This window comes from Anopheles coustani, chromosome 2 (genome assembly GCF_943734705.1).
Source record: "Anopheles coustani chromosome 2, idAnoCousDA_361_x.2, whole genome shotgun sequence".
NCBI classification, from domain to species: Eukaryota; Metazoa; Arthropoda; class Insecta; order Diptera; family Culicidae; genus Anopheles; species Anopheles coustani.
In genome coordinates, this window is record NC_071289.1 from 36,361,485 (window position 1) to 36,381,671 (window position 20,187).

The window sequence follows — 20,187 nt, forward strand, 5'->3', positions numbered from 1 at the left end:
CGTTCGAAGAACTAGAGTTGGAAGATACAAATGTAATGCGCCACCGAAGGCATCCGCAAACATTGCGAAGGTTCTTGTCGCAAAAGATGGCATGCGTGCGATAAGCGGTGGGAAATAAGTGCTTCCCTGGGACACGGGCCCGGGAGAGGGTGGGGAGGGGGTGTAAACAAGTCAACCACTAGAAAACACGACCCCGGACGATGTCGGCGTGCGAATGGACGGTATCATTTGTAACACGAAAGCAGGCCGACGACGAGTTGGGAGGGCTAGGGGAAGAGTCCTAGCGGGACAAGGGACGAAGAACATCGATAATTGATGGAAAAGATTGGTGGTAGGGCTGGGCAGGAAACTGAGTAGATCGGGGTCATTATCAGGAGCACGAACCGGGGGAAGATAGAGCGAAGAGTCGGTGCTCGTTCACGCACTTCATTATATTAGGGTTTCTTATTTTTCCGGGCTAAAAGGTAAATGAACCGTAGCAAAGTATCGCTCCTTAATGTCCAAAGGACACCAGATCCCATGGGATATCGCAAAGCTAGGCGAAAAGAAGAAGGATGGTGATTGGAACAACGGGACAATCATTGAGCGAACAACACGAGAGTAGACCGTTGATCCATTATTCGCTGAAAACTCAATCAACCATAGAAGGAACTTCCTTGGAGCGGGAAATAAAAGGCTGAATGAGTATATAAAATTGGTTTCACTCATAAAAACTTTGCTAACTGTTTCGCTCCCGATTTGGGTTTTGCAATCGTTTTCTCAAATAAACGAATCTGCTTTTCATTTACAAGAACAGGCATTTTCCATTGCCTGAATCGGTTAAGGTCAAACCATAATCCCAACAAACCCATCCAATTCCCTGCGATTCTTTTCGGGCAAGCAAAAAAGGTCACTTGAGGGAACTTTTTTCAAGGGCAAAGCTTTCTGGCCGAGTGGATGAAGCTTTTACTACCACCCGCCCGCTTCCTCCCAGCGCTTGCTCACGTGGTTTTGTGGTGTTTTATTTCTTTGTTCTATTTTTGAAGATGTGAGATTCTGCTCGCTCTTTGGAAATCAACCATTCCGTCGCGATGGTAACGGTGGGCAATCGTACTCGAATGGGAAACTCGGTGATGGTGTATTTTTAATGGCGAGCTTTTAACGTACACTTCGTGTAACGAGGGAGTCCTTGCGCGACGGTTGAGCTGGTGTGGGTGTGGGATTTGGTTATCCCGTGCGTTCGTTCACCACTACAGAATGTGGGGAGGAAAGGATGTAGAAAACCGAAGCTATTAGGTAGGGTCTGGGAAAAGGTGAGAAAAACGTAGGACGAACTGGTTGACCTTGCTTTCTTAAAATAGTAAATTGTATTGTGTTCATATTTAGTTTGTTGGAGTTAAAAATAAACTGTAAAATAATCTTTGCATAGTTTGAAAAAATAACTCATGTTTAAGATGCAAGGTATGAGACAGAGAATATTCAAATGAAACAAAATTTTTTTCTATCCTTTTGTTGAGCACATACAAGAAAACGGGGTTATGAAATATTCTGAATATATATCCTACAAAATATAACTCCATACATAATAGAGGAAAACTTAAGAATTGACATCAAAATACTAATAACCAACTGAAATATGATCATAATGGTATAACCACCATAAAAGAAAATTTGAAAACTGGAAATACGCAGATTGATAAAGGAGCCTTATCATTTCAATGCTATTTTTTCCATTCAAAATTAAATCTGCTGTTCACATAACACGTGAAACAATATTCGCGGAAGCAGCTTATAGAATAATAGTAAACTATCAGCACGAGACAACCGTTGAGCTTGTGAATTCAGCTGGTTGACACATCGTTTGGTGAAAGAAAATGCATTGCACATTTCCCTAATACCCAATTTTTACTTTTCAAGCCCACGTAAACCTCTGTTTCTATCACTTACTAATCGTACGTTTGCAAAAATATTTCCACACAGGGTAACGAATTAGAAGAGGAACCACCAGAAGCACTGAGCATGTCGTGGCCAAAGGGTGCTAGGAAACGAATAACCTACCTACTAGTAGCTCCAATTATCTTTCCCCTGTACCTAACACTTCCCGACACCAGGACCCCGCGGGGCAAGAAGTTCTTCCCCGTCACCTTCATCGGATCGATCGTGTGGATAGCCGCCTACTCGTATCTGATGGTGTGGTGGGCCACCGTCATCGGCATTACCTCGGAGATACCGGCGGAGGTAAGCTTGGAGTTACTTCGCAACCATTCCGGTCTCCAACCTGATACGGAGACTACGGACTCGGTGCCCTTTATCGGGATCATTAGTACGCCACGCAACGGTTCACTGGATTTTTATTTGTGCTTGATTGTCTTTTTAGGTTATGGGACTGACATTTTTAGCAGCAGGTACCTCAATTCCTGATCTGATCACGTCTGTGATTGTGGCCCGCAAAGGATTCGGCGACATGGCCGTGTCCAGCTCCGTCGGCAGTAACATCTTCGACGTGACAGTGGGGTAAGAAGATTCGGCGTCTTGAGGATACCCTCCTTCGTGCTGCATAATCGACTTCCGGTGGTTCGAACTAATGCCATTTTGATCCCTCTCGATTTTGCAGCCTGCCCATACCGTGGCTGTTGTACGGCATCATCTACGGCCAGCCGGTGGAGGTGAACTCCGTCGGTATGGTGTGTTCGATCACGATCCTGTTCTTAATGTTACTGTTCGTCGTCATGTCGATAGCTTGCTTCCGCTGGCGAATGAACAAAGGCCTGGGCTTCACCATGTTCTTGCTGTACTTCGTGTTCGTCGCCGTTTCGCTAATGTTCGAGTACGACGTGTTGATCTGTCCGTTCTAAGCGTGATGTCAGGTCGAGCTCCCATCTACCATCCCTCCAACGCCTGGTGGGCCGTGGAATGGGAGGCAAGGAGTGGCAAGACGGGGCGCTCTGCAAAGAAACACAACACACCCACATACACACGTACTCAAACATACATATAAACACACACAAACGTACACACACACCACGAAGCGAAACCAAACAAACTAGTACGCAAGCTCGTAAAGCAATCGTTACAATAATACGCTAGCAGTGGAGTACGAAAGGACCTTTTACTTTCCGCGCCACGGGTTTCCCCGGGGCGGATGCCGACATCGCTTCACTTCCGCCAGCACGCGCCGGCTGACTCAGTGGTCAGCCCGTTGGAATCTAAAAGATAACAAAAATGGACGAGGTGCAGTCACACAACGCCTCGGGCTGCACTGGCGGAATTCTGGCAAACCAACTCGGAGAATCGATACGGTCAGCGGAAAACAGGATGGACAAGCAAGAAATTAAAAAAGTTAATAAAAAAACAGCCCGTATAAAGCGAGATAGAGAAAGTGATAAAGAACGACAAGGACTTAGCTAATAAGTATATAAACAGAAACCAATCTTTTTAAACTAACGGCAAGGGAAAGCAAAGAAAAAGGAAAAAAGAAGGCTAGACTGGAGAGGCGTTCGAGAAAGGAGGTAATTAAACCAGTACCAGGAAAATAATGGAGGAAGCCCGTAACGACCGTGTGCCAGGACAGGAAAGGGAACAGCTGATTCTGTGAATGCAACTAGATGCAGAACAGAAGTGATACACTTCACTGGTTGGCTAGCAAAAAAGTATAACAAAACGATCAAACGAAAACATCTAAACCAAATCTATAATGCAAACATACACTTTCATTTTAGACTTTTAAACTCCTGTTCTATATTCGCATCTATAGTATTGAATCTGTAAGAATCAAACAACTAGTGTATGAGCTGAAGCAAAGACACACACTCACACATTTTAAATTATAACCAACAAAAAAACTCCTTATGGGCATCAATGGTAAACCCCTGTATTTCAAATGAAATTTATCTAAAAAGAAAATGCATAAACGAGAAAACCCAATTCTAGATAATTCGTCTTACAAGGCAGGAAGGTAGGTTGTAACGAAAACTAGCAAAAGAAAACGAAGCCGCATAAAACAAAACAAATTTAACAAACTGTACTCAACAAGAAGGAAGACAAAGTCTTCTATAAACTCTCTTTAGCTCTTTCTACGTACGGCCGAATTCTACGGAACGGTTTGAGAGTAAATGATCATCATCTAGATTTTAATCCACTTTAAGCGATCCATTTTCAACCCCTCGAAAACGTTCCCTCGCTAAAAGCTAAAGCTGTAGCTAAAAGAACAAATACAAGAATTACGAAATGAACAAACGAAACTAAACATCAAATCTAAACCTACCGAATGAACGCTAAAAAAACGAAAAAGCAAAAACAGAAAAGTTAAACATCATCGCTACAACAACAATCTGGGACAAACATATTGTCACGAAAGAGACGGAAGAAGTAGAAAAGATTCAAAAGAAAAGAACGATAAATGAAGACAAAATCATCCAAACATAAATCTTAACGAACCCTAAGCCATGGAGCATTGTTATTTCACTTAGACCTATAAAAACCTACTATTTTCCTACTACATCTATTACAACATTACTACTACTCTAAGCACACTCACTATCGTAGATGCGAGCGGAAGGAACATCAATTCCAATGCCCCTTTTTCTCATTAGCTTTTTTTAAAACTACATTTCAATTGGGGACCTTTCACGGGACAACCGTATGAACGGATCAAAATTAGACGAAAGGTATAAACCTTTTGTAAACAAAACAAAAAGTAATGAAACAATAGGATCATAATAAATTACTAACTCTAGTAATAGTAACTTTCTAACGACACGTAAGAGCCAAGTTCTGCCCATAAATTGAAACACATCTCCACACCGCCTCTACATCCAGTACTACGATAAAAAAACAGAGCCCACAGCTGTCAACTATTACTACTATTATACAACTATCTATATTTCTTCGACTCCTTTACGCATGTAAACATTTATCAACAACTATGCGGTCCTATCTATTTCTTCCGATCCGGTTAGTTTGATTAGTCGAATGTGTGCAAATTTTCACACCTTAAATTCAATTCAAGATCCGAGTCAAGATTTAGCGACTCGATCTACAAGAAACAAAACTAATGGACGATTTTCTGAGCGTCAAAGCAGGAAGGAGAAGTCAAATTTATAATTTTCTTTGGCACTCCACCTACCAACGAGTACGGTTGGGGGTGGGCTTGGTGCATTGCTAGTCCTATTTCTTGGTTTTCCTCAACATTTGCCTATCACATTAACATCATAAAATTCTCGTGTGAGCAACGGAGGAAAAAGTAATAGCTGGTTTCCGTGCATCCACGGGTATTGAATCATTATGGGATGGATGGACACCCTAAACCCTGACTTCTCGTGAAAATATTTGAGGAGAGATATGAGATACTTTTTCTGTTTAAACTGAAATCGACACCCAACAAGCAGCTTCTCCGAGTGGATTCCATGCGTCAGGCGCTAGCAGAGGCAGTAGCTATCGGTATCGAACCATCGAACAGGAAGCAAAGCAAGAAAATCGACCGCGGCTGGGATATACACTGGTAGTTAATCCATGGAAAAGGTAACGCAAGAGTTTTGGCGTGAAAGTGGTAACAGTTTTATACAGTTTGGTTTAACGTGTGTATCAATATTCGAACCACAATCCACACACATTTTCTTGTGACATTTTCACACAAAATTGCACGTAGAAGATTGTTCGAGTGAGCACATTTTTCGATTTTGAAAATTGATCCGATTGGAAAAAATCTTCTAATGTATTTTCTTTTTAAGGATATATTACAAAATCATTTTTTCGACTTTCGAAGTGTTTTAGGTGAAGATTTGAAAACCAACCTAACCGACTCCAATTCAGCCGTGGATCAAATGAATTTCCGGAAATACAACCTGACAATGCTTCATCGATCACGAGAAGATTTTCTAAATAATGTTCATCGTTAATCCTTTTTTCGCCGAGACTCCACCGATGCAGCAGATATAGTGCCCATACTTCTTTCGTCGCACTTATCACAAACAAAAACCTTCCTTATAACCAGAGAATGACAAACCCAGAACGACGCAGCAGAAAGTAGTAAAATGCACCCAACATTTAACGCGAGCGCCTTTTAGAGCGGAACTAATGTTTGCAAAACGGCGAGTGAAACTGCGGAAGGCATCAGTGGCTCTTACAGACAAGCAAATAAGCAGGGGTAAGGAGAAACCAAACTCGTTAGAATTGAAACTATGTATCAGCGCTTAGAGAAGCCATACAAAAGCTCGAAAACACTAAATAATACTTAAACAAAGGAAAAACAAAGATAATAAAATGAAATGTTAACAAATTTTTGAAAGGTTTTCTTGTTTGACTTTTTAAGTTATTGAAGATCAGGCAGAGAAACGCAAAAGGGTACATCGTAGTGAACAAAACTATATTAACAAATCAAACCGAAACCACGCTGAAAGCGAAGCGGGTGCGCGAATATTGAAAAACAAAAGACAAGCAAACAAGTAAATAAAACTGCAGCAAAGCAAGGTGCATAATCGGGAGTCAATGTCTAGAGAAGGACAAATCATGAGGATTATAAGCAACGTTACAAGCATAATTTTCTTTAAATCAACCGCAAGTACACGCAAGCACATCGAACTCATTTTTTACTATAAAAGAGGGAAAACTGAAGGGAAATAAAACTTATGAAGATGCAACCCGGGTTCAGAACAGCATTAACGGTTTTAAAAAATTAGGAAGCAATTAAAATATCTTTCTTCGGTTTATTCCTCCATCTGAAAAGAACAAACAGTTCCGATGCATTGCGTTTAGTGGTAAAAGTCAATTGCTAGCTAATAAAAGGAAAAAATGACAAACACACATTGGCGAAATGTTTCCAAAACCTAATGCCATTACTTTCCGTCTGCTTGCAGGTTAGGGCAGAACTTAAAAGAAATCATACATATCCGTTGAGACGTGTATGCCGTTGTTGTTACTGTTATGTTTTTGTTTTCCGCATTTGGCGTTCCAATGTGAGTAAAACTGTTTAGAATGTAGAGCAGCCAGGTGGAGAAAACCGAAGCCCACCGGGATCGCTTTTATCACCCGGCGTTCGGCAACTGCCTAATGTTTCCCTGCTCCAAGACTCCCAGGTTCGGTTTCTTCTCTTCTGCTAGTTAAGTGTTCTGCTCATATACGTTCATGAACGCTGGTGAACGAAACGAAAAAGTGGGAAAATTTATTTAGAACCAAATACGACCACCAAGCAGCAAACCCAGAGAGAAGAAAAGACAAGCGAAAGTTTCTGAACTATAAAAACGAAGAGAAGAAAGCAAGCACCAGCAAAACCTAAGATATACCCCGCATCGAACAGCACTTGTCATAAAGACCGCATGACGAAAAGGGGAAACACAACCTGACAGCAACCGGTTTAAAACGTAGCATAAATTTAAGAAAAATGATAAAAAACACAATTGTTATTCACGTTACACAATTTGCTATTTATTAGTAGGCATTAATGGTTACATTTGTAAATATTGCACGATCGGCGCTAGAGAAGGCGTGTGTGAATTTGTCTGATTAAATCGGCTGTTACTGCAAGCAAAAAACAAATCCAGCCATGGAATAACCTAGATAACAACTAGAACAAGCAGAAAACTCGAAACCCAGCAAGGGCAAATTCTCCGACGCTGATGGGGAGGTCTTTCGTTGCACGGTTGAGAAAACGTGTGGGTCGAGATGTGGCCAAATATTGTACGAAGTAGATCGTTGAATATACCCGTCCATTGCAACAGAAGCATCGTGCTAGTGAAAGAGAATGTTGCAAGCAAACAGTGCACCGGTCGAGGTTCATCGTGGCAAGAAAAGTTGAAGAAACATACACATGTCGGAGAATTGTGTTGATGCAATGCTTCCCTTTAGCGAAGTCATGCATTGCTGCCTAGCACTGGGAATCCCTAAGTACTTTTTTCTATTCTTTGGCTAGCCGTGCCACCGCTGGGGAATTGTCCGCGCTTTTCATATAGCTTTCCTAACGAGCCGTTTGGTTTTCCTTTACCATCTGGTCCTGGGACTTCGCCAATCGCAAGTTCCGATTGAAGTCAATTCCTTCGTTTCATGTGCGTTTCTCGACAGCTTTTTGATGATTCTAGCGTTTTCTAACGCACTTTCCTCATAGCGTAATGCAATGATGAGTCCCGAAAAAACATTTTGGCGGTAAACTGATCGAACACACTCGTTTTGATAGGTTTGAAGAAACAAAGGAAAAACATAAAAACACGAAACGACCACCTGATCGCACCCATGCTCGTGCAGCAGTTTTAATCGAGTCCTTGCAACAAAAACATAATGAGCTATACGAATTGGGTGGCTTTTTGATTTGTTTTTGGAAACCTGCAAACCTGAGTGCAAAACAAGAGTAGGTAAAATAAACAAACACACACGCACATCTACGTTGAAGCTAGTGTAGTTAAACATTACTGTAATGTTACATTACATTACAAGATAAACAAAAGAAAGAAACAAGTTTTCGCAGAAATATAAAACGACATACGCTTGAAGAACGCCCACGAACGCACAATGGTGGGTTTATTCTAAAATACTGAAAAGAATGCATAAATAAGAACAAAAAACAACAAAGAAACAAACAAAACATATAACATCACGTAGCTCTAAGGAATAAAAAAACAACGGTAAATGTTAGTCTTATGGGGTAAGCCAGTTGGAAGCAGGAAAACAAACAAACAAACAAATAAATTAAAATCATTTAATCTTACCAGCAGCAGCAGCAGCAGCAGCAGCAGCAACAAGTAGATCAAATCAGCCAGCGCGACACTAAAAACAAAAATGACACTAGAACGTAAGCCATGTAAGTCGAGTCAGAATGAGGGTTTTGCTGGAGGCAACGGAGATAGAAAACCAAACAGTGCAGTTGTTCTATTGCTTTGTTACATATCGCGTTAGCTTTATCATGGTTGCAACAATGTAAAACATGCAAAAACATACATTGTGTTCCTCTAAACTGGTGGAAGCAAAACACAACAAAACAACACAAAAAAAATTTCCTTCGCAATGTTTGCATTGAATAAAAATATCTAGTTTCGCTGCCATTAATCTATTCCGGATTGGATCGTTATCTGTTGCTAGAGGGTGTAAAAGGGTAGGGGGTGCATATAGGGTTATCGTTACATTCGCCGTTTCGAGTGTATGTTCGTACGATTGACAAACACTACCATTTGAACCATAGTTGCTAAGCCGTTGAATTAAGGTAAACAAAAACAAACAAAAAATGATATTAACAATAAAAACATAAACTTACTTAAACCAAGACGCAGTCTCATATAGCTGACGGTTTGAAAAATAAAAGAAAACACACGAGACTGGAGAGAAGAGCATGAAATACAAAAAGAATAAAAAAGGGGGATAGAATCGGAGGGCGAAATGAAACGATTGTTGCATTGATTTGTAGTTTTCTAAGCGTACAACGGGAGGAAGGAACATTGTAAAACAAAAAACCTCGTCACCATTTTCAGATGTGATATTTTTGTTCTTAATCGATAATTGACCATGTGGGGCTGCGGTAGGCATCAGTCGGTCTTTCCTGAGACGTGTTGCACATGGGCAGCACGTGGTTTTCGCGTACGTGGAAAGCACCTGCACATTAACACAAAGTGACGTGTTGTTGGTTTCTTTTTAATTTACCGGCGGCCATACTCGTTTGTAGCACAGTTTTGGATTTTTCTCCCTGTGTCGCCGCTGTCCGTGCGACATGCTGTGTGTAAGCGTATTTAGTTAAGAAAACGATTGTAAATCAGCCAGAAACCATTATGCATGGCACATTTTCTTTGAAACGAAATGCAGGAATGTGGATTGTTACAAACATTGTTTTTTAGTTTTACTCGTACTAGTAGGTCATCAATGTATTACCATTGCGATATGGTATCGAATGAAGGTAGCATCAAGGCAGTCGAAAGCAACGTTTCGGTAGTGCTGGCCATCTCTGCAGAAAGCGTTAATCATGTCCGAACCATTTTTAGTAGGCCACTGTATCTCTGCTAAATCTATACCAAGCCGGGAATAGAGAACAGATGAAGAGAAATAATTTAAAGCGCCAACGAAAGTGGAACGAAAAATGAGCAGAAAAAATAACAAACCGACATCACAAATGAGATATAAAGACAAACAAAACCAAACGCTTTTAGACTTCCAATTTATCAAAAACAGTGTACTTCAACATGACATTAAAAAGAACATTCACACACATGAAACCAAATTAAAAATAAAATTAAAGCTGCTAAAACATACCCTTAGATAAGTTGTTCATTGCCGATTGCCGAAGGAAAGGAAGTATTAGTCTATATACGTCGGATAGATACCGGAAGGGTGCATTAGAGTGTAGAGCCGACAACACTGCAGCATTTTGCAAAACGTTGCTGAAGCTTGTGCAAAACTAAAATTTGGGTCTCCCGGTAGCCAGACCAGGCATGCTGTAGGTTTGGCATGTTGAATCTCCGAGATGTAGATATGGACGAGAGGCAACCGGGGGAGCTCCGAAACCATGGAGAGCAGGCAACGAAGGTCCCACGGAAAAGGAGACGCTGCAAAAGGCCACAGCTCCGTTTGTAGTGCATTTCTTGTCCTCGCCTTGTTGCTCGTGTATCATTTTTCTGATCCCAGAGCTCCGAGTAAGAGCTGAAAGCGAATCCCACATCGAATTGTCTCACGGCAACAGTATACTAGCAGCTTTCATACAACAATAAGGTAGGCTCACAAAAAAGACACCCATTGCAAACACTACCGAAAGTGTGGAGTTTTGTTTGGACCAGATAAAGCATCATTAAACAAAACTGTTCAGAACACAATGGCATGTTGGTAGTGGTTATCTTCTAGCAGACAATTTTGTCCCGTAGATTAAATCGGTGAGCGTTTAAATGGATTTTTTTTTACTTTTCACGTGACGAACCCTTAGCGGGGTTTGAAAAAATGCAAAATTTAAATGTTGGCGAACGCTAGAGGTAGCAGATCCTTCGAAAACACGAGATGAAATAAGGCTTCTCTCAAAGCAACAACATAAAACAATCAAACAAGATGAACAGTTAAAAAACACATACAGTTATTACATTATACCCCACAAGCAGCTACATCTTCCCAGCAGCGCTCACTTCTGTTTTTTAAACGAAGCAATAAATAATGTAAAACTAAATAGTTAATTAACAAAAACTAATAGAGAAACTAATAAATGCAAAAACAGTTCAGCTCTTTACAAATTGTAGAAAATAAAGTTTTTAATATAAACCATGCAAGGGAAACACATTTCATCCTCCATCTTAAGGAAAGGACGGAGCAGAAGTTTAACCAACATACAAACAAGTAGGTCGATGCGGTAACATTAAGTTTACTCCAACCGTTGGCCACTAAGAAAACGATTAAACTGGGAGCCTAATATACAATACAAATGTACATGGGAAGCCCTTACACAGGCCAGCTTGGAGAGGTTTCGTTTTATGCTTTATTGATGGCAACTCGTATTGTTGATTGACCGAGCAGCCGAGGCACATTTTCACTTGATGCTTATAAATGTTGTACGAAAAAATGTGTTCTGTGTTTTCCTATTGTTTCTCCATCAGCGACATGCAACGTAACGTGTTGTTCCGGTCGGTATAATTTCAAACAGTTAACGTTGTAAGGAGGCGATAAGTGCATAACGAGCGGAGATCGGTGGGGTTTGTAGTTTGTCATTGTCAGGAAATTCAGTGCAGAATATGAAACTAAAAACAAAAAAATTAGCAAGGGATACCAATTGACACTCTTAGAAAAGATTCGAGCTGAATGTAAAAACAATTTTAAAATACACATACTTAATTAGGATGGCGGCTTTGCATTGCTGCAACAATAGAGCAACAAACAAGAAGATAAAATCTCTCGCATACACATACAACAACTCACACAGACACACATTTCCATTGAAATATACATAACACACACCGACATGACACACTGACAAACCTACATGAAATGCAAAGAAAATGAGCAAATAAATAGAGTTATATACTGAAGTAATTAATTGTTGACAAATGAGATCTTCAGGCGTAGTATGTTGCGTTTGCTGTCTCATTTTTAAAAAAATAATAAGGAGAAAAACAAACACCCAAAAAAAAGGAAACAAAGACAGAACAAAATTGAATAAAAATGAAGAAAATAATGATACATGAAATATTGACGAAGAAAAAACTTTTTTGTTAACTATTATACATATATAGATTTGATTTTATATATATACCTATATATCATTCTCATTACAAAGCATATATAGAATAAAAATAAACTGATTCTAAAGGATATTCGATTGAATATGTGTTTTTCTTTTATTCCGAAATGTACAGTGTGTAAGTTTTGTTTGACAACATATTTTATTGTTTTTGGATGCTTTGGGAGTTACGTTAAGATTATACTCGCAGCAGAGTTTGTACACATTTAACCTGTGCTCATGGATGACACGAGATTTACTTTGTTTTTGTTTAAAACCCTAGTTTATTTAGTCAGAGATTTTAGGAAAACTAATCCGAACAAAAAATAAACTGTTGTAGCTTAAGGCTTTCTACTCAAGCTTTGTTGCTTTAGGAGGTGAAAATCAATTTAAATTTTAATTTTAATCAATTTAAATCAAAGCTTAAGCTGAAGAAAAGGTATTGTATTTCTTTTTTCTAAATTGTTTTAATTTATAAATTTAAATACTTTTGCCAACATTTAAATACTTTTAGCACATGTCTGGGCTAACCTCGACGGGCGCGTCGGAAACGCGGGTTCGTTAGGCGGGTTTCCCTATTGGAGGCAGGCTTAGAAATACTTTATTTATTTATTAAAAAAAAATAAAATAAATAAATACTTGTTAAAAGCTTGTTAAAAGAGTAAATGAGCCCACAGCCGTCGTTTTTTCGGTCTAGACCTGTTGTGCGACGATAAATGTATGCAATGGCTAATAAATTAATTTATTAATTGTGACCATTGAGTATTTGCACCGCTTAAGTACATGTTGTCCACCCTGTCCAGTATAACCATAATCTTCAATTTAACGATACATCCAATTCAAACGGTTCACACAACGGTATTTATATCAACTATTGCGTATTTTTAAGTACACCCTCTCACAAATAGTATAGTCACGACACTGATTTCGGTTTGTGGTACCCCGTTTGGGATTTTACCCAGTCATGATATATTACTAGATTGATCGAAAAACAAAAAAGCTAGAGACAAATATTTAACGTATCCCATAAATCAAGATTTAAACTTTAGGAATCTCTTGACCACCATAAAACTGAACTAAGGGTTATAAACTTAACGATGTTTACGTATTCAGTGTTTACCATAGTGGTGGGGAAACTGAAACCCTACAGGGATTCTAAACTTTTGTTTCAAATCCATTCTGGGATCCGGATCTACGAGTCCGAATCCCAAACCGTCATATGATGCTTACCAAACTTACCGTTTTTCATATCATTTGTTAAAATAAAGTCTAGGGAACTTGTATGAAAATGACATTTTGAACCGATAGTTGACCGCCCACCTGCCGACCATTGTCGAATTGGCAATCCAGCATTAATGTCTCCTAAACTGGAAACAATGGATAAGTCTTTACTTCCTTAAAGTTGTTGCTCTGGTAAAGATCATTCGTTCGAGGGGTCTGTCGTAAAAATCAGTCCAAAGAATCAAAAGTTATTGGAAAATTGGCTGCTTCGGCCATTTTTCCATACAATATCATTTCGCGAAAACTAAGTAGCCTGGAAAATTTTACTTTCGTTAATTAAAACATAAAAATAACCCGTGCCCGGTTCCGATTTTCTGACAGCAATATGATTAATGACCGTTTGACACTATCTTCTAAAATCAACGGACAGAAATATTCCTCGTCTCTTAAGGATATTATGTGTCTAATTCGACCCAAATCATTTTGAGCTGATTCAAATAGTTCAGGATCAGGCAGAATCGAATCAAATCAAGTTCCAAACAAATCAAATCTGATTTGAATTCTAATCGAATCAAATCTTTAGAATCCGACAAATGGGATCCAAATCTTTAGAAGCCGTCAGATGGAATTGGAATCTTTAGAATCCGTCTAGGGATCGAATCTTCGAATCTTCCGAATCCCGATTCTTCCAACACTAGTTTTTCAACATTCCTATTCTTCCACAGTAGTATCCGGATTTCTACTACAGTTTTATAATTGTTTAACAGTAACGTTTATTTAAATGTTAGTTTAGCGATTCATAAACATTGATCAGTAAAATAATCGAAAATGATTCGTAAACTTAAACCGAAAATGTGGAAAAGAGAGGAGATAATTGTGCTGCTTAAAGTGTACCTAACAGCTATTGAAGGATGTGGCGGACAGGACGAGGATAATACATGGGACATAGTATCAGAAAAATTGAAAGACCAAGAAATCAACGCATCCGCAGCACATTGTCGCAGCAAATGGAATTTTCTTCTCAAAATGTATCTGGCCAACCCAACTCGGGACTGTGCTTTTAATAAACACATCAAGCAAATCCTTGATACAATCAAAGAAATTGCCGAGAAGGATGATATCAAGCAGATGGAGGAAGTGAACGAAGCGCTTGATCATGATAAAAATGTTTCAAATGAAGGCGATGAAAGTGTTTCATACATGTTGGAAGAATTGGACAATGATAGCGACGATCAAACTCCACCCGTTGATGTACAGATCGAAGCAGCGACGGAAGATGATGTTGTTATGGCCCTTCTTCAAAAGCTTTCCAGTAAGATAGACACACTAACCGAGATGCAACAACGTCATGAAGCCAACATTCAAGAAATTCACCGATTACAATTGGATACTTATGAAAGTTTATTGAAAATAAAAGATCGCCTGGGTATGGACATGTAATTTACTGCCTTTAAGATTATTACAAACGCTCATATGGTGCGTTCTTGAAGAAAACCTCTCCTTCTTCCGTATGATAAACGATGTCGGCATTACCTATGGTGGTCGGTAAAACGAATCGTTCAGGTGAATCTAAAATGGTTTGTTCAATATTTAAGATGATGAGATAATATTTATTCTTGGTCTCGTTCGAATTGTAAATCATTACCTGGCTCAGAGGACGTCTGTGGTTCTTTCGATTCTTCGGAGACTGTTCGTTCGGCTGCAACACTCTGAAATTCAAGGATTTGTAAGGACAATTAACGAGCTATTACAAACACATTCGGATGTACTTACCTCTCGGTATTTGTTGAGATACAGCTTCAAGGGGTCGATGTAATTTTCGAAGCCAAGCGCGTACATGGCACACAGTATGTCCTCTCCATTAATGGTTTTGCGTTTCTCCATATAACACCGATCGCTGGCTTCCGATGTGATGAATGATATGAACTCCGACACGCACTCCTGTATGCACTCCCTAGCATCCTTAGCAATTTTCCCATTGGCGGGAATGCCTTTTTTCATGATTTTTGTGATGTTGGCTATCGGCAGAAAGCGATCTTGTTCTCGCAGCGGTTCCCCTTGTTTGAGCAAGTGCTCGCCTCCCGAATCATCCGAATGAATGCCATCTACATTTTGCGTGAAAAATCTAGATAAGTCGCGTACGAACGCTTTAAGCGGATGTTTTTATCTCACCAATATCATCCTGCATCGTGTTGTGTCTTATTATACCCGATTACGTTCACAGAAATTATTAAATGAGGCAAACGTGTAGTTTGTTGTACTTTGTTGATTGAGAATTTTCTTTTTTCCTGAATTCAAGAGCTAAAGCGAAAAGTTTGACAACAAACAAAACTAGAGGTGGAAAAATCAAATCCCTTGTAGGGACTCGAAATTCCGATTCCGAATCCCATTGGGAATTCGTCGAATCTTGTTCGATATGTATTGAATTCGCCGTAGCAAACGGTGGAGATCATAGAGGAACGGAAGACGGTACTGAGGTCTGAAATCAATAACATTCAGCCTTATCGCGGACTAGCATCATCGAAAATGCATACAGGATCGTTTACATTACCGATGCCCAAGCTATATGTATTCAAGTCGTATCGTAACTAATTCTACTTCGTATCTGAATCGAGCCAAATCAAATTCAAATATATTTGATTTTGTCAGGCAGAATCAAATAAAATCATCAAATCGATTACAATCGAGTCCCAAAGAAATCAAATCTGATCAATTCTCAAACGAATCAATTCTGATCCGAATCCGTCAAATGGGATCCAATCCTTTAAAATCCGCAAAGGGTTCGAGCTCCGATTCTACCAACACTAGTTCCGGGAAGTAAACAGCATCTGACGGACAAGTCTAATTTCTCACATTTCTTGGTCGGAAAAGCGAAAAAGGACGAAAGTAAAAACGCGTAAAATGGCGGCCGTCGAAACGAAACCAGACCCGGTTGAGGAAACTCCGGATAGAATTGAGGATAACGAGGATGCGGCCGACGACGTAGCGGACGAAAATGTGCCCGAAGGAAAGAAGAAGAAAAAACGTAATAGGAAGCCCAAAAAAACAGGTATGCCCGCCAACATTGTTGCGCAAATTGTGGCAAATATTTGCTTTGTAAGAGAATCACATGAACGTATTGAAATTTGTTTAACTACCTCTGGGTGAAAGATTGTTTCAGCGATGTAAATTGAGCACTGCTCGTTTTGATTCATGCGGCGTTCTTGAAACGACCGTACGATTTGTGAGGTTATGCGTTGCGTGTTCTGAATTTGTATCACTACAACGCAGTATTTATGCTCCAACGTGCTCTAATTATCATTTTACAATGATTACAGCGGTCGAGATGGAAGAGGCAGAAGTTTTGCGCGAGGCCATAGCTGAACGGCAAGCCGAAGATAAGGCTATTGCGGCGGAGAAGGCCAGCAAAGCAGCGGAAACTAAACCACCGGCAGAAGGTGCCAATCAGGACGGTGAAGAAGAAGGCGAGGATGACGATGCTACTGCCGCCGGTGCCACCGGAGCAGGTGCGAAGAAAAAGAAAAAGAAGAAGAACAAGAAGAAGCCTGCTGGAGACAAACTGGTGGCTCCGTCGGTTCCGATTTCCGAACAGTTCCCGGACGGAAAGTTCCCCGAGGGTCAAATTATGCAGTATCCAGATTCGACAACGGCAAAGGATCGATTCACGAACGAGGAAAAGCGTGCGCTGGATCGGATGCATATGGACATATACAACGAGCTGAGACAGGCCGCGGAGGCGCACAGACAAACGCGACAGTACATGCAGAAATGGATAAAGCCTGGCATGACGATGATCGAGATTTGCGAGGAACTTGAAAATACGGCCCGTCGTCTGATTGGCGAGAAAGGTCTGGAGGCGGGACTGGCTTTCCCGACCGGATGCTCGAGGAATCATTGCGCGGCACACTATACGCCCAACGCGGGCGATCCGACGGTGCTGCTGTACGACGATGTGACCAAGATCGATTTCGGAACGCACATCAAGGGTCGTATCATCGACTGCGCGTTCACGCTGTCGTTCAACCCAAAGTACGATAAGCTGCTACAGGCGGTCAAGGAGGCAACGGAGGCGGGAATCCGCGAGGCCGGTATCGACGTGAGGCTGTGCGACATCGGAGCTGCCATCCAGGAGGTAATGGAATCGTACGAGGTCGAACTGGACGGAAAAACGTATCAGGTGAAGAGTATTCGCAACCTGAACGGCCACTCGATCAGCCCGTACCGGATCCATGCTGGCAAGACGGTACCGATTGTAAAGGGCGGCGAGACGACGCGCATGGAGGAGAACGAGTTCTACGCCATTGAAACATTCGGCTCGACCGGTCGTGGTCTAGTGCACGACGATATGGATACCTCTCATTACATGAAGAACTTTGACGCCCCGATTGTGCCTCTCCGACTGCAGTCGTCGAAACAGCTGCTCGGCACCATCTCACGCAATTTCGGCACGCTCGCGTTCTGCAAGCGCTGGTTGGACCGGGCCGGCGCGACCAAGTATCAGATGGCGCTGAAGGATCTCTGCGACAAGGGCATCGTGGAAGCGTATCCGCCGCTGTGCGACGTCAAGGGTAGCTACACGGCTCAGTACGAACACACGATCATGCTGCGTCCGACGTGCAAGGAAGTTGTGTCCCGTGGAGACGACTACTGAGAGGAGAGCGAGCGTTCTTTGGCTTGTGCTAGCAAGGCACTGAGGCAGGCCATCCCAGTCAAGGGAGAAAAAAAGATACACCATACTTCGAGTGGGAAAATAAGCCACAGAAGGGAAGCTTTTGCTCCGACTAACTGTAAGTTCTTGTCGCGAACTAAACTAACGCGTGCCCATTAACCCCCCCCATACATACGGTCTGTGTTTATTTTGGATCATGCTTTGTTGGTCAATGGACATCACCATCTGTTGTAATAAAGGCAAAAGAGTCAGTTTGCTATTTGAATTGGAACGAATTTATTACTTCATTGAAGGGGGTTTCGATTATTACTATCTGTTTCCGAATTCTTTCAAACAATGGTGTAAGTTGAAGGTTTTCAAACACGCTGCGTTTCCTACGACAGGGGGCTGAAACTTCCGGTATCTTCTGGTTCATCTTGGGCCTTTTTTAACTTCTGCTTGAAGTATTTCTATCTCCTTTTCTACCTTGAGTTTTTTTCCTTTTCTAAATTCTCTATCTACTTATTCCTTCAGTAGTTTTTGTGTCTGCATTAGAGATTCTCTGCTCTCTTTTTTCTCGTCTGCAGCCTTCTTGCATTTGGGGCAGATGAAACCTTTCGGAACTGCAATAAACTTGAGCGCTTCTACGCACGATTGGTGGAGAAACCGATCACATTCTACGCAATGGTTCGTTGGTTGTCGCGTTCTGTGCACCGCTTACGGTGGGATGATCGCTGTTTGTTTCGCCGACTGTTCAACGATGTTCCGCCTGGTACCTCCGTTTGTCCGCCGGCCGTCCGCCGATGCTTGTCTTGCTTGATCGCTGCCGGCCGTTCGCCGGTGCTGCTCCTCTGGCTAGTTTCCGCGATGAATTTCCTGACTTTGTTGGCCTCCCCGGGCCAGCTGCCGAATATGACCGAATCCGGCTCCGACCCTAACGCCTCCAATGTTGCGCACGATGCCCTTCCTACGACATGCTTCGCTTCCACCGACGTACAAACTAAAGGGCGAGCTGTCTCTTAGCAGAATACTGATTTTATTATTCGTTTCTTGGGCTTTTATACTAATTCTCAACCTAGTTACAAGTTTCGATCTTGCTTACATGCCAACTCGGTTCTTCGATTTGGCTTATATGCTTAAGTGTCGGTTCTTAACCGACCCTGTTTACCGCGGTTCGCTCTGTCAGCGGTTTCCTTCAGTTTCTACTGACCAACCTACTACTGGCGATGCGCCTCGTCGGCGGTTTCGCTTCCGTCGGCGCAAAAGTTATTTGAAGGTATTTTCTCTTCTAAGGTAAATTAACCGGTGCACAGTTCAAATTTCTCTAATTGTTGCGAATTTTCATGGGATGAGAAGAACATTTTTCATAATAATTTTTAAAGGGGCAAAATTTGCATTTATATTCTGGAAAAAGCTCAATTTTGCAAATTCCAATATTTTTAAAAAATAGTTCTATTGACTTTCTGTTGGGAGCATTTTAATAATAGCGTAGTACCTTCCAATAATTAGTTTAGTTAGTTAATTTATTAGTTCAAAGCCTAAGCGCAGTTATTTCTTTGTCAAAAAGTTCAATAGTAAAAAAAAGTACAAGTTAAGAAAACATTTTTAAGTTCATATTAGAACAAATTTATCCTGTTCCGTAGCTCATTTCCATATTCTTGATAAAAGAACGAGTACGTATAATCAGAAGAAACCAGCAATCGTATCATTTGTAGCCTCAACATTTATTGCATCCCCCGTGAGTGGCGTCAAAAACTCACCCCATACGCACCTTTCCCAAGGAAGTTATGATCACCTTCGCGATGCAGCAGCAAACGCACCGCAAACCCTCAATCGTACGATCGGTACTTAACATACAAATTAATAAAAATTCAAATTGTGCCCTTACGGCGAGGCGGGTTTCACGAACCACGCACCAATAGCAGCTCGTCACATCACGTTTGCGTTTAACTCCTTCTCTCCTTCCCTGTCTCGTCGTGCCTTCTTTGCACGAGGCGCGACCACTGCATTGGCGCGGGCCGCATTACTCATCGATCGTGCCTGAAAAGTTGTCAATGAAAATTTGCTCGGCTCGAAGGAGGAGTTCTTGAACCGGGCCGACGACATGAGCGCAACCCTGGGGATGGATGTCGCCGGACGCCATGCTATCGCCATGTGGTTCGGTGACGCCGGG

General features: G+C 41.2%; 4 protein-coding genes across 4 annotated transcripts in view; 3 read left to right on the top strand and 1 right to left on the bottom strand.

The window, feature by feature from the left end:
- Positions 1-5,642, top strand: part of LOC131264314 (sodium/potassium/calcium exchanger Nckx30C) — a 64,335-nt gene extending 58,693 nt beyond the window's left edge. Inside the window, exons 5-7 of the mRNA XM_058266609.1 lie at positions 1,960-2,217; positions 2,357-2,493; positions 2,594-5,642. Coding sequence (XP_058122592.1) covers positions 1,960-2,217; positions 2,357-2,493; positions 2,594-2,834 — 636 coding nt within the window. The 3' untranslated portion in view covers positions 2,835-5,642. The remainder of the gene's footprint in view (positions 1-1,959; positions 2,218-2,356; positions 2,494-2,593) is intronic.
- Positions 5,643-14,103: 8,461 nt separating this feature from the next.
- On the top strand, positions 14,104-14,806 carry LOC131264317 (uncharacterized). Its single transcript, XM_058266613.1, has one exon. It carries the CDS (start codon positions 14,195-14,197, stop codon positions 14,804-14,806), a length of 612 nt encoding a protein of 203 aa, XP_058122596.1. The 5' UTR covers positions 14,104-14,194.
- Positions 14,744-15,655, bottom strand: LOC131263260 (uncharacterized). Its single transcript, XM_058265427.1, has 4 exons — positions 15,539-15,655; positions 15,140-15,471; positions 15,012-15,075; positions 14,744-14,935 (listed from the first exon to the last, which is right to left on the bottom strand). Exons 1-4 carry the CDS (start codon positions 15,552-15,554, stop codon positions 14,826-14,828), a joined length of 522 nt encoding a protein of 173 aa, XP_058121410.1. The 5' UTR covers positions 15,555-15,655; the 3' UTR covers positions 14,744-14,825.
- Positions 15,656-16,182: 527 nt separating this feature from the next.
- LOC131263408 (uncharacterized) lies at positions 16,183-18,300 on the top strand. The gene is made up of 2 exons (XM_058265603.1): positions 16,183-16,415; positions 16,684-18,300. Exons 1-2 carry the CDS (start codon positions 16,268-16,270, stop codon positions 18,015-18,017), a joined length of 1,482 nt encoding a protein of 493 aa, XP_058121586.1. The 5' UTR covers positions 16,183-16,267; the 3' UTR covers positions 18,018-18,300.
- The last annotated feature ends 1,887 nt before the right edge of the window (positions 18,301-20,187 follow it).

What these genes read in the sequence shown, in the direction of transcription:
- LOC131264317 (XM_058266613.1), top strand. Translation starts at nt 14,195, where the DNA reads ATGATTCGTAAACTTAAACCGAAAATGTGGAAAAGAGAGGAGATAATT.
- LOC131263260 (XM_058265427.1), bottom strand. An exon ending in ATCTCAACAAATACCGAGAG is followed by an intron (nt 15,076 to 15,139) that starts GTAAGTACATCC and finishes CTTGAATTTCAG; the next exon opens with AGTGTTGCAGCCGAACGAAC. An exon ending in ACAGACGTCCTCTGAGCCAG is followed by an intron (nt 14,936 to 15,011) that starts GTAATGATTTAC and finishes AAACCATTTTAG; the next exon opens with ATTCACCTGAACGATTCGTT.
- LOC131263408 (XM_058265603.1), top strand. Translation starts at nt 16,268, where the DNA reads ATGGCGGCCGTCGAAACGAAACCAGACCCGGTTGAGGAAACTCCGGAT. An exon ending in TAGGAAGCCCAAAAAAACAG is followed by an intron (nt 16,416 to 16,683) that starts GTATGCCCGCCA and finishes CAATGATTACAG; the next exon opens with CGGTCGAGATGGAAGAGGCA.